At 39.2% G+C, this 14685-nt stretch overlaps 1 protein-coding gene across 11 annotated transcripts in view; it reads right to left on the reverse strand.

Moving 5' to 3' along the window:
- The window catches only part of RARS2 (arginyl-tRNA synthetase 2, mitochondrial), a 48742-nt gene that overhangs the window by 22344 nt on the left and 11713 nt on the right, over positions 1-14685 (reverse strand). For 9 of the 11 annotated variants that reach the window (XM_084514327.1, XM_084514328.1, XM_084514330.1 and 6 more), the window contains 6 exons: positions 11549-11625; positions 8292-8447; positions 6293-6399; positions 5599-5694; positions 4135-4195; positions 341-417 (listed from right to left, as the gene is read on the reverse strand). In XM_084514327.1, coding sequence (XP_084370453.1) covers positions 341-417; positions 4135-4195; positions 5599-5694; positions 6293-6399; positions 8292-8447; positions 11549-11625 — 574 coding nt within the window. Of the gene's footprint in view, positions 1-340; positions 418-4134; positions 4196-5598; positions 5695-6292; positions 6400-8291; positions 8448-11548; positions 11626-11870; positions 11961-12071; positions 12511-14685 lie in introns of those variants that run through there. The other 2 variants (XM_084514326.1, XM_084514325.1) reach the window with 2 other exon arrangements.

Raw genomic sequence — 14685 nt, forward strand, 5'->3', positions numbered from 1 at the left:
GTTGGTGCTGAGGATCTGAGCCTGCACTGCACACAACTCTGGGGGTCTTGTTTTCTTATTTTTCCTCCTTGTTGAACTAGTATTAGTTGGGTCTTACAGGCCAAATGTTTGCTTGCACTCTGCAGTTCAATAGTTGCTCACCTGTCACAGATCTTATAGCTTAAGTTTCATCCAGAATGTATACATGAGGTGCTACAGCATGATGGTAGGTGAGCACAATCAGGAGATACTCTTCAGAAGTGCCCCCCACTGAAATTCCACTGTACATATACTAATTCTTCCACTCTCCCCCCTCTCCACCACCCAAAAAAGTACATAACCAAAACTCGTAAATACGTACCTTTCAGCCCAGTCGTAGCCCATGAGCTTCAGTATTTGGAACAAATGTTGGAAGTGACTACTTTGACTTTTATCTGTCTAAAAAATAGAATTGGTGCATAATAGAAAACACTTCAGGTTAGGTGAGAATTAGCCGTTAACGCACACAGCGCCACTGATGCTGTGCCAATAAATCACTACAAACAGAATTAAGGCCTGCAAAGAGAGACAGGACTTGAAAACTCTAACAGCTGAAACACGTGGCAACAAGATTTTGCATTGTTACAAAAGAAATAACCTCTTTAAAAAATGATTATTCCTAGGTCTTGGATGCAAAGCCATGAATTGGAATGAAACCTTGTTCTCTAGTTTCATGTTATGTTAGCTGCCCATCAGATTAAATGCCTCTATTCTCAATTCAGAGCCTTGCTGCTCTTGATGTGTTCCCATGTTTTACATCACCAGACCTCAAGGATCCTTTAACATGGGAAGAGAAGCCTTCCTGAAGCCTGTCAGTGATACAACTACATAATGATACAATATCAGTGATGTACCTGCACAGGCTAACACGGCTCCTAGTGAAAGCCAAAAGGCAGCTTGCTTTCCACAGACAAAACTGTCTCCAGAATCCACTAGTTTCTATTGTCTGCAGTGTGGCTTCTGGAGCTTTCAAAAAAAATAAAGCATAAACAATAACATTTTTATATTAATGATGCATCTGTGCTCTCTTCTATTTCCAGTTCTTCTCTCCTGGGACTTAAGGCAGTTTATGATGAAGTTTCTTTATGTCTAGCAAGGATCTTCACAAGTATTCTAGCCACAACTGTTGCTACAAAGTTCATTGTTCTACCTAGTTGCTTTGTCTACACCATTAAGAGTCTTTATCCCTCCCTAAAACACAAGGCTGACAAGACTGCTGAGATAATTCAATAACCAGTATTTCCTTATTTGTTTGGCATTCCAAGACAGGGAGTGAGCAGTGGGTGAGGTGCTTATCTATGTTTTTTTCTCAGCTCTACCACTGCATTGAGCCTAAAGCACCTGCTTCCTCTTTCACAGTTCCTCATAACTTGTTCAGCTCCTCATCACCTCTCTCCTGCAGAGGAGCAAAGCTAATAAATAAATGGACAGTGGTGGTTCGCATTTCAAACAAGGCCTTTCAAGCTCTTTTCCACGCACCTCACATACAGGAAAAGCTCTCAGTACATGAAATAAAGCAAGATCTCTCTTGCTAAAAGGTCTTTCAATAAACTTTATGAAGCTTAGATTAAGGGCTGCTCACTGTACTGGCCAACACTGCCTTGCTGTTTCCTCTGCTCCACATTAGGTCTGAATTCAATTCTACTCCTGTTTTATGAGACATTATACATTCTGTGACAGCAACTAGCTTTGTTTTCTGTGTACAAGAGCATGTCCCTTACCACTTGGGCCAGCATTTAAAAGCCTCTTTGAAGGGCTGCAGTCTTCTGTAAGCAATCAAAAGATGCCAGTCCTTCTAACACTTACTTCCTTCATGACTGTTCACAGTGCAGAACTTAAGTTTGTAATTACCTGTAGGACCTACGTATGTAAAAACAATGTACAGAGCAATGTTTAAAATCATTAAAAGTAAATAATCTAAAAGATTATTTCTGTAGTCCTGTAAGCTACCAAGGAAATAAGAAGATGAAAAGAGAGGCCAAGCTAAGACTACTTATTAGGCAGTAGAAGCTAAGTGCCAGGTTTCAGCTGGTCACCTGAAAATGAAGCATCGACTCCTGTGGTTTGGAAGCTGTGTGATACTGCAAGAAGCATAACAGTGACTGTTATGCTTAAACAAATCACCTAATTAAAATTTCACGAAAACCAAATTTGTTGAGAAAGATGGAAATAAGTACTAGGAGTACCACACAGCTTTATCTCTGCCTAACACTAATAATCAAAACATGGATGTGTAAGTAGGAAAAAAGACGAACCCACAGACACTACCACTTCATAAACACCACATTTTTTGCACAGCTCCACAGCATGGCAAAAGTAACACAAATGCTTAAGAAGATTTGTATTATGAAGAATTTTTTTTTTTTTTTTAACCTGTACAAGCCCCTAACTATACACGTCCAAATGTAATCCAAGTGGTTAGCTTTATGGGAGAAGTTTGCTGTCTGACAGTAGGGATTATGATTTATTTTTCATACATAAGAGTTTTCATCTCCTGTTTTGCGTGCAACATTCAGCTGAAATTTCCTCACATTTTTAATAAGTGTCATGCATTTTATAACGTTTTGGCTATTTTGCTCAAATCACTGCATTTCTATGAAATAAGTAGGATTATTTTACTACAAACCACTGATTTACAGCTTTACAGCTACTAAACCAATTTAATGTTCTTTTAAGCAAGTTGACCTAATGAAAACAAAAATTCAGTTATTCCAATTCAGCTGTGAGCAACCTGTTAATATGAGACTATTGTTTCCACACACGTTAAGCTAATGGAGTGAGCTAATGTGCTCACTCCATTAGCTTAACATTCAGCGCACATCCTGATTTGTGCAGAATACCCAGTAATTTTCTTTCTAATTGTTCTTTCTCCCTTGGTCCCCACTAGCTCATGGTATAACAAGTACAAATAGAGATAATTACCTAGCTACATGAACTAGCAGGAAGCTTCCTTAACTCCTAATGAATTGCACTTTCACAGCCACACTGCTCTTTGATGCCAGTGACTCTAGCGTGTCGCAGCCAGCAGAGGCAAAAAAAAAAAAAACAAAACACAGCACCACTAAACAAACCAAGAAAAATAAAACAACAACAAAAACCTGTTCTGTGATCACATGTTGGAATGACAAGCTAGCAGAAATTTCCTGAAGACTGAAAATAAAAGGAGGAATGTGACTTAATGAAAAGTTCCACTTAAACTACGTTGGTATTTACTTTTATGTTTATTGATTTCTCCCTCAAATCGTGGTATTTGTAACATTATATTGGCTTTTGAAAAAACTGTACCAGAGAAAATACACAGGCATTATCACATCACAAAGAACATGCCAGAATGTGTACGTTTTTTTCCACAGGTCATTAATTGACTGTTCATTGGTCATAATAGAACATGATTTTCAAAACATTTTTTTCTAAATCTGGGAAAAAAAGAACATTTAAAAGCATCATGTGATCCATCCTTGGTGGTTATGAAGCTAAAAAAAAAAAAAAAAAAAAAGTTCCACATAATTGAGAAGATAACCCTACAGCTTATTACTGACACTGCTGGAATTGTTAAAAAGCAAAACAATCAAGCACAGAAATATAAAAAGGCTCCCTGCCTACAACTGCTTTGTTCAGATTGATTAAACAGTATTTCATGTATAAATTCTAACATAATGAAATAGAGGCACTGTTCAACACTAGAAGAATTTACATCACAGATAACATATCAGGACTTTAGAATAAATCTAGATTCATTTTAGAACATTAATTTATAATATTACAACCCCTTATAACACTAAAAGCTTTTTCTGACTCGTTTAAATATTAATTACTACATTAATATAGAAAATATAATGCCAATGGAATAAAGGTTTCTTTAAAACAAATTAAAATGAAATTTTAAAACAGAGAATTGCTGTTCTAAAACAGAGAATAATTTTTCAACCATTCTGTGGGTCATGAACTGAAACAGAACCAAGAAATACTGCCAGACTGAGGCATAGCTTCTGGGAAACGAAGACAATCTGTGTTACTGCCAAAACCACCACGTGCCTAAGTTGTATTTGGGAGCAAGAGATCCCCCCAGATTATTGGAGAGAGGCTCAAAGTGTTCACGTATCTAGAATTACTTACCACGTAAATCATAGTATCGCAGCTATGCTTGTTCATTCGGTCTATAGCAGCAGCAAGATCTCTGAAAGAGATAGTAAGAAACTATTTGGACTTTTACTCAAACTAAACAAGCCTCATTATTTGCCACTTCAGAAAATTACCTACTCTTATGAAGGAGAGAGGAGTGCCATATTGGAGCGAAAAAGAGGACATCTGTGCTTTGTTCACAACATGCACTTTGAATTGTTTTTTTAAACCACTGCCTATGAAAATTACCGAGGAACCAGTTTTTACGGACAGAAGAAGTCTGTCTGGGCTTGGCCGTGCTTTGCACCTGGTCAGTCCAATCTGTCCTGCCTTCTCCTTAAACTCCATTACTAACTTTTCTGGGTGAGGGACTCTCTTTTGTGCATATGCAAGCGTTTGCAGGTCTACGTGTCAGTCACTGGAACTAAGGGCTACAGGTCATACAGCAGGTAGTTGAAGCACCCTCAGAGCCAGGTAGGTGTGTGTCTTCAAGGTTGGGGTACCAAAGGAGATGGCTACTGGAGATAACAGGAGGTCCACGCCAGCTACCAGACTGTGGGGCCGGCAGGGTTGACTGAGAGACCCGTCTGTATATGTGTGGGCCTCTGTGTAGGAGGCAACAGGACAAAGTGAGGATCCAAGGCCAGCTGATGGATGGACCCCGTATCTAAGCCCAGTTACTGGAGGAATCCAACGTGGCTGTGTCTGTACAAGCAACTGGAGCTGCCCTATGGCCTTGGAGGCTCACGTACCCAGGTATTGGTTGGTTGGTTGGGCCTATGGGCATGGAACTGTGGCAGCCTCGTCTCTGTCAGGCTCTGAGATTCAGCAGCTACCTGATGTGCAGGATTGATTGCAGCCCCTAATACTCTTCTCCTGAAAAAATGTATGGTTTATCCCGAGGGCTAGACATCTGATGATCTGATTTACATTACTGGCCCAAATAAGCTTTTAAGACTTCCCTATCAAAATATCCAAGAGGAATTTTACTGATGAGAAGGGAGAAAAACAGTGATAAAATTGATGGTGCAGTGCTGGTGGTCCACTGAGTCAATGAGGACATGGTTGAACAAGCCATTTTCTTCAGCAGCACACTGTAAATAAACGTTTTAAGCAATGGTTTTTCTAAAACCTTCATTTGTCAAGTGTTTATGAGATGAAGAGATCTTGGCTTTGTTTTCAAAGCTAGTAGCTGGAGAAAGTATTATGACTTATGGAAAGGGGAGATTTACTAACAGACTGGCTAAGGGAATTAAAAGTATTTAAAAACAGTTGTTTTTCCCCAGTCATTTTCATCCCATCATAGTTACATTGCTAGTTCCAGTTACAATTACTCATTAGCCAATATGTTCCATCACAAAAATAAAAAGCTTCAAAGTCTGTACTGTTACAAATGTGCTCATGCACAAAAGTTTACTGGCCAAATAAAACCTAATAAACACAGATGAACTTACTTGCCTTGTTATATAAAGAGATGTCCCATCACTACGCATGACTGTGGAATACAACGAGAGGTCTTTCTTTTCTGAAAGATCCACAACTCCTGTCCCTTTTCTGTAAGATGAGAGAAAAGGCTGAAGTAAATGCAGTCCAGATTCAAAATACAGGTAAACTTCAGGTAAGACAGAAACAAACCAGAAGGCCTCTTGCCATATGACCCCATCCACTCTGAACAATCTTGATCTTTCCTTGAATGACTGCCTCCCAGAAGCCTTGTCAAAGACCATTCCTCCAAGCCTGTTGTCACCACTGGTGATGTCAGAGAACCACCTCCTCATATTCTGGTACATTCTGTGAATATAGTTTTCTTCCCCATTCAGGCAGGAAGCACGCGGAAGCAAAGATCTCCTCTGACTCTCCTTGTTAATTGACACACGCAGCTACCAAACTAATCAACAGCTGAAAAGGCCATTAGGAGCTGACTGCTGTCATTGCACCTAATTTGTCATGGCCAGGCTTCAGGGTTAGTGACAAAAAAGGCAAACATTTTTTCTCTATGATTGCACAAGCCCTGTTGGTTTTCTATTAGAACAGCTATTGAAACCATATAAAGAAAACACTTTCCTGTAGGTTACATACACACTGCAGTCATCTTATCTTTTAACTGAAATGTTAAATAAACCACACCAGTAGACTGAAAACCAGGTCATACATTGTTTTCTGAAGGAGTCCTTTATCCTCCAACATCCTCAGAACTTCCTGGGATTTCTCTTGATAAAATGATTCGCCAGAATACTCATCAAAGTGGACTCCTAGGCGCTGAAAGGTTCCAAGAATATGAAAGAAAAGAAACATCGTTAGATTAAGGCAAATCATTTCTTCCAATTAAGTCAGATCACAGATCTGTGCCATGGGTCAGAGAGCAAAAATGGATTTTATTCCAAGAAATGTCACTTCATTGTTAAAAGGAAAATACATTTGGATTTTGATATAATCGATTTCTGCATGAGAATTAATCTCCCTGAGCTGAATACAATGTTGGATATAACGTTACAGAAATTAAGAATAAACTGGAGAGAGTGATTACTATGGAAGTTCTGGGGTATGTAATTAACTCGCTGTGCTAAAGGCAAAACCAGTGGACTACAGTTACCTGGCCTTGAAGCCAATCCTATTTTAAAGGATTTAAAGGAGGAAAAAAAAAAAAAAAAAAGCAGGAGCTGCTCACAAACTTTGCTGAGCACACAGAAATCACCATTGCTAGGAAGGCTGAAAGTACACCTAGGAGAACCTGAATGACTAACTGCCAAAACAGGGTGAAATATAATATAATAGTACAAGGGATGAGGTTTTTAACTGAGGATAAGAAAAGCTGATATTTATTGGTTTGAAAAGGAATTGGGAGAGCGAGATCTAGCTGTATCCACCATCATGTGATGGATGATGAGTAACCATCACGATGCAGTTGCAGACACAGCCCAACACTCCATTCACCCTAACAGGTCAGGTTCCCACTAGAATTATCAAAGCTGTGCCTCACGTAGGAGACTTAACTTAGGGTGCTAGGCATGAATCCAGTGATACCTTCCAGGGAAGAAATTAAAGAAACAGCGAGGTTATCTGGATTATTGAGGGTAGGGCAGGCCACTTCTCTTTTAACTTCGCAAAACAAAGATGAAAGAAGACACATCTATAAATACGTCATGAGGAGGGGGATGAAAAGTGCTATTTGAAGTGAAGAATCATGCTAGCAGAGGGCAGTTGCATAACTAATTACAAACTCCTCAGAACTGGAAGTTAGAAAAAAAAATAAACAACCAAACAGTTCAAAATCAGGCACCCACTCCAGAATCTTATTGCAAGAATGTAGGAAAGAAAAACACTAGCTTGTTTTCAGATGGCTTCAGGTGGTTCTGGAGCAAGACTATGTCCTATTAATACCAAGAGACTGGGTTCAGTGACAGGAGGTTTATTTCCACTCCCGTTTCACAATTTCATAGCACCGATTTTGTGGTCAATAGTGCAAACTTCTCCCACAAAATGGTGGACACCAGCTCCACTCTTGAGGTTACAGTATACAACAGATGGCTGTATGTTAGTTCAACTCGACCTACAGAGTACTTATGCACTGATTACTATTGTAATCTCCTGCTGCTATGATTTCTTTCACTCAATTTAATGTGTGACATACACAACTCCACATTATCACATCAGAAATGTGAAAACAGAGTTATCTCCCAATAAAATTTATAACGTGGAAACTTAAATTTAGTGGGTTGTTGCTGACTTCAAACGTGAAGCAGAACTGAACGATATTTAGCTAACGCTGGTTTGCACTGTTGCTGAGTGCCATACTCCTGGCTTCAGGGCTCCTGAGAATGGAGGATTAGTCAACAGTCCAATCAGACGGACCCCATTAAACAAAACCTGTCTAGGTTGCCGGAAACTAAATGACTCTCCACTTTGATGTTTAATCAACTACTGTGCTTTTTCCAAACAGAACAGAGCATAACCTGGCATATTTAGAAACATCTTCCCCTCGACAGTGTGAAGTTTACCAGAAAGGCAATGAATTCACAACATTACATCAGCCTCTAGTCTTAAGTCGAAGTCTCTTGGATGAGAAGGTGCTGTCAATTATATTGATGGACCAACAGATAAAAGGAGACCATTTTACCAGCAACACATAAAAAGCAGTGGATTATTTGTACCTTATAAATTCGGATGTATTCTTCAATGCTGAAGCCTCTAAATTGTTTCCAAAGCGACAACGTCTGCTCATCATGTTCCTCCAGTTTTCTAAAGAAATCTGCAGCCAGCTTTTTAATGTTTTCATCTTCTGCTGCTTTGTTAATCTGCACATACACCTAAAATATAACGGCACTGAAATTGTTGAAGAAATATAATGCTCTCCTCAAACAAAAATAAAGTTCTACAAGAATAAGACAAACAAACAGACTAAAGGTGACGTTTTTAATGTCAAAAATGTTAAAGCTGTGTTAAAGGAACACATTTCCTATTTAAAGGATGAACGACTAGCCTAAACTCCAACAGGAAAATGTGCAGCTAGCTTATCTTGAAACAAGACTAATGTCATAATTTTTTACTGCTGTTCCTACCAGTGTCTTCATAACCTTGAAACAACCACAGCAACAGAATATGGAAGAAATAATTTGCATGAAGGGGAAATCATCACACACTTTTAAACCAGAGACCTTTCTTCAGAGGACCACAAAGTTGATACTTTGCACTGCCTAGAAATTAGCTGGCAGTTGAAGCAGCACCCTAGGTGGTGCCATTGTTGTATCAAAAATAAATGACAAAAAAACAAATTGAAACCAAACCACCACCACCACCAAGAGTTCTGAGTCAAAAGCCACATACTTATAGTACTACATATCTACACTAACACTTGCTGCCTCTCTGTGGCTGGAGTTAAGTATACGAATGTCAACACCTGACTAGAAAGGCACATGCACTAATAGTTAGCTAGAAGTGTTACTAACTCGTTAGCTGATCTTACCAAGGTACACCAAAATTGGCTCTCCTGTTCATAAACAAATTCCTTTCTATACAGAGGCCAAATATTTCACCAGACAGTGATTCTCGTCTCCATGTGTAAGAATTTGAAAGCCGATTGAAAAGTTTTTAAAAAGATATAGTATTACGTAAAAATAATAACATTGACCAGTGGTTACACTGTGTATTTAGACCCAAAGAGTTCAAAGTGGATTAACTTTCAAGTCTTTGTAAGAGAGTTTTGATCCCCGAATCACTGCAATCTTAATAATATAAACTCCACTCTTGCAATGTTCAGATGAGTTTGCCAAGAATACCTTGCTTGAATGGGTCTGCCTATAAAAAAAAGCTTTCACAGCAAAACTCTTGAACTTTTCCCCTTCCTTTCATGCCCCAAGATTTTTAGAGTATTGCTGACAAGCCTCAAAGATTAATGTTTGCTTAGTTCTGCCACAAAAAAGGAACTTAAAGTAGAGGAAAAATTCTACCGTGTCCAAGAACAATGCTCCCCCTCCCACGAACAATGGCTTCACACACTCTACCCCTTCCCCATCTCTGATGCTGTAGTGCAAATATAATGCAAAAGACATATTTGAATCTGACGCTTGGCCAAAATATAAGGTGCAAAGCTATTTGGAAAGATACGTTCATCCACATATTTATTTATACAGAGACGGTGCCACGGAAATTTTTAAAGTTCATGTAGCTATAGGAAAGATTGGTTTCATACAACAGCAGAAAAACACCCCTTTAAAACGTGCTTCTGTATTTGATACAGTCCAGGAACACAGCTGAACAAACAGTTAAAAATAGGGGATATTTGAGAACTGTAATTTGGTTTCAAACAATTACTGCTTTAGAATCTTACAGCTCAACTGAACACTATTCACTAAATCTAAAGATAATTTTTAAGGTCCTAAGGCCTACGTGCTGCTGCAATCTATTGCAGCAGCATGTAAAGCTGCATTAAGCTAAAGCTTTAATGTAAAATTCAAGTAGGCAAATTTTAAATCCTAAGAATGGAATGAAATTATAAATAAGAATTATATAACATACATCAATGCATAACCACAAGAATGCGACTACTACTTTCTCCCTCTGGAAATCAGTCCTAAGGCTCTAAAACACATCCACGCTAATAATCTATCAATTTTCTTGAGCAGGCTTCATGGGGGAGGGAACGAGAAAACAAAACACTCCTATGTCAGAGAGGCTGGCAAACTCAGAAGAAGCTATTCTGCCACATAAACAACCTGCCTAATATGTATTCAGTTGTACAGTGCCCAAGCTTTCAACCACACTTTGTTCCTTTGCCAGTAAGCAGGTTTATGTGAAAGGGTTAGCCCGACGTACTGCCTGAACACCTGCATTAGCAATAGTTCCCACATCCAGCTTGGAAAGTAAAGCTTAACTCAGCATCCTTGTGGCTGTTGGATGGGTACAACACACACTGTCAACCAAAGATAACTTAAAAGTATCAAAAGATTCACAAAAGCCTTTTTTTTTTTTTTTGCCTATTGCACTGTTTGAAACAAGAAGTAATGTAGGAACTGGTAAAAAGGAAGAAATAAATACCGACTTGCATGATATTACACATATTTGGATGGAGCAAAAGAACATTCAAAATCCTATCAGTTCTGTAAAAAGAAGACTTGTTAAACTATGACAGTCTGTGTGGAGACTCCAGGGAATTCGTTTGTCCCTGATGCATAGAAATGCAAACTGTGACACCTGCACTGTGCCGAGGCAGGCATGGTGGGCAACCAAGAGAGCACCCTCCTGCAATTAAACAGCTTTCTCTGCTGTTGGAAGGCTTTTCATTAACGCCTGCCAACAGAAATTGCACCTTCTAATGGTCCTGGCTCTTACACACAGCTGAAAGAAAGAACAATCTGCAGGGCTGGAACAGCAGTCTGAAAAGTGACAGTCTCTTCTCGCTACCTGTATGTATGTTAAGGCTCCACAGTAGCTCCAAAACACCTCAAATATAACCTGCCCCCAACCATAGTGAATTGTGTACTGAGCAATGCAAATGAAACATTACTTGTTCTAAAATACTGGCAACAAGAACATTTTTATACCACTAATGCCACATCTTTCAGTGTAACTGAACACAGCTTTGGTAACCAGCACACAACAGTCACCAAAGCTGAGCTCAGAGGTCACTGCTGTCGAGTTAGGACAGCTGATACTGGTCGAGCTGTGGCAGTAGCAGCACCCCATGCAACCCGAGGACCCATTCAATTCCCTCCCTTAGGAGGTGTATTTTTCAGTCTAATGAAACCTGTCCCTGTTGTCACGGGCAGCTGTCTTTCAATGAAGTTGTTTAAATACAACATGATTGCAGAAGTCCCTCGTGACCCTGCAGAGGCACCATCCTGTACAAAACTGACAGTGACATTAAATGGATTATCCTCTGAAGTACCCAAATGGTCTTCTCTGAACTTACCTCGAAAAGGTGCTGTAAAGGACTGGATTTTAGCTTCTCTTTATCACCAAATTGTTGGAAACCAACACCCAGTAAACCTTGAAAAACAATTAAATACAGAGTTAGACAACAGCCCAGCCCAGAGTGTATTGTTTTGCTGATTAAGTTGTTTTAATAAGCAAGCCCTGTCTTAGCACTCTATGTAACAAGACAAATTGCCTACATATCTAAACAATGTAATAAGTGCAGGCTATAAAGAGATCAAAAGCATAGCCTTTTATTCTGCTGTATGAAAAAAGCTTTAACAGCTAGAAATTAGTATAAAATATAATGTCAATTTTACAGTTCCTCATAAATGGAATTTCTTTCTAGACTTGCAGATAAAGTTGTATTTTACACAGTGACCAGCTGAAAACACGAAGCCATACGGGGGAAACTGTCCAGCAAACAGAATAATCAACCCCCTTGTTTGGCTTCCTCCCTTAGCAGCATTATCACTTCAAGGACAGTAGAAACTGGGACACAATGCAGTTATTTCACATACCACTCATGCAGTACTTTGAAGGGAGCTTTTTGCTAAATGCTGAGAATGTGCAGCTTTTCTTCACATTATCTGATCTGGCTTCAGCAGTTTCTGAAAGCCATCTGAAAGGGCAAGAAATTCAACTCCCCAACTGATTGTCTAAGTCAAAAGAGCCCATTAATTCATTCCGTAATCTAGCGATATTAACCCCATAGCCTCTTGGATTATCTGAGGCTGCTTTTAAGGTCATCTCTTCATTCTGAGCCAACAAGGACCTGGACTGATATAAAGACAGCATCTGAGGAATGCAGGCACCCCTTTGAAAAGCCCTCAGCAGCTAAGCAAACAGCGCTATCTCCAGAACTTCCCTCCTGAAAACAACGACTGCGATAGAAGCTGTAGCAGATTTAGATAGGAAAAACAAGTTAGAGTTTAAGAAACAAAATGCGTCTGATCCTACTGAGAGGGTGTTTCTTTAATGATAGCCGGTTCTGTGGGCTTGGCTTCTTAATGATCTCTCTTAGTGTACCTACACACCCCACTTTTCCATGCTGGTTTCACAGTCCAACCCCCAGCAAGGCTTCCACCTTTCATTCACCCCAAACGCTTCCTTCAACGTGTCTCTGTCTTCTCCTAAATATTTGTTACACTCCCCAATTACTGGCAAGATGTAGCACGAACTGGGACTCAATTTGACTGAGATGTGCTGACTGGTGAGCTGACAGGCTGAGCTCAGAAGTTAACTTTCTCTCCCCGAAGGCACTACATTGTATTCCTACCCCTACACGTCCGCCAGCTGTCACAAAACTAGGAGAACTTTGTTCTCCGGGATATTTTTTGTCAGATCTGGCTGAGGTTGCCCAATGCATTCAGAATTTATTAAGAGCAGAGCGTCAGGAAGATGGATGGACTGACAGACAGAACAACTGCCTGAGATTTGTTACCTGAAGAAACCTGCCCCAAAACTGCTTCAAGCTTGAGGACTGCTCCGCCATTTTTCAGCAAAACACATTTTCAATTATTATTTTTTAGAGCCTTCAACGATGGGAGTTGTAATGGAAATGCTGACAGATTGTTAATTATAGCACTGCTTCTGGGAAAGGACTAATATACTAATATTCCTATGCTATAATTCTGTGAAGCACGACTGTGTTATTTGTTATAAAGCCTGTCACATATTTGAGCTGAGCCAGCCCAAATAGAGAAGGGAGCACCCATCTGGAAAGCTACAGTTGGGACTGCTCTGTCAGTGGTACCATTTTTAACAGCTGTGCTCTGGACAACAGGAATATAGGTAAATAACACACAGTCATCTTTATTCTTTCTAGAAACTTTGTGTTAAATTTCCTGATATTCAGACTTACGAGTACCATTTATCTCCAAAGAGTGAATGAGGTCAGCTGAGAAGCCCTTTGCCTTTTGCATTTTATTGCTTAATAGCCATTGCCACATTCATTATGCAAGCGCTGGTGATAAAAAATAATGTCTATGGGGTAAAAATGAATGAAATACGTAATGATGAAATTTATTTAATTTTATGTAAACTCATTTTGTATTCAATTCTTACAAGAAATCCTAAGTAAAGTGAAACTGCTATAAACTATGGTTTGACTAGAAACACGATCAGAACAGACAAGCTGTGGAGGAAATAATTTGACAAAGGAAAGAAAAAAAATAATAAAATAAATTATATTACTGCTCTCACAGTCATAAGAATATTTTACCCAACTGTCTACAACCCAGGAATTTACTCTAGAAGGAGAGCTGATAGAACTAAATACCTTTTAGGCGTATCATCATTACTGATGAACATGAATACATAAACAGAGTAGGATATTTCTGCTAAATTTTTAACCCAGTTTTACTCACAAAGTTGATTAATTAAAATCCCTCGAAGCATTGAACCAGCTCAACTGAAGGGGGCAGTATACGGGCTGGAAAGAGCTAAAATGACTGCTTGATAGACATTTCACTTGGTGTTTGGCAATTAAAAATAAATATAAATGCTGTTTCCAGACCCCACTGCAAAAACTGTGTGGCAGTTCTATAGTTTCCATGAACGTATCAGTTTTCAAGAATGAGAAAATGGGCATGGCTGTGTTTCTTTTTTCTTCCTAAAAATAGGTCAAAATCAGCTTTCAGGTGGGGGATTAGAAAAGAAGGGGAGAATTTAGATAAATTTAAAATGCAAGATTAACATAAAAAAATAACAAAATTGGGAATCCTATGGATGGGTCAACTGCCATATGTGAACAGTATTTACAGACCTAGCAAGCAGACACAAATGAATTCTAGTCAGGGAATAAATACCAGCCAGGCAGGACTGCATGAGAGGATTTCTCAGTTCTCGCTTACCTGATGGACATTTTGGTGGAGGTAGCAGTGTGCAAGCAAATGCACATGCAGGCAAGATTGACGGTCTTCTAAGAACTCACTTGCACATTCTCTACCTACACACCTCTACTTTTGCTACATTTTAATGGCAAACTGAATATTTTGGGGGAAGTATTGGGATACCTTTAATAATACAAACACTCAAACACATTGACCTACCAAAATGCTGTTGCTAAACAAGTTAGTTATACTCTGTGAATAACAAACTTGTTTCCACAGGGACAAAAAAAAAAAAAACAAT

The sequence above is a fragment of the Aythya ferina genome (assembly GCF_964211825.1).
Source record: "Aythya ferina genome assembly, chromosome: 3".
Taxonomy (NCBI): domain Eukaryota; kingdom Metazoa; phylum Chordata; class Aves; order Anseriformes; family Anatidae; genus Aythya; species Aythya ferina.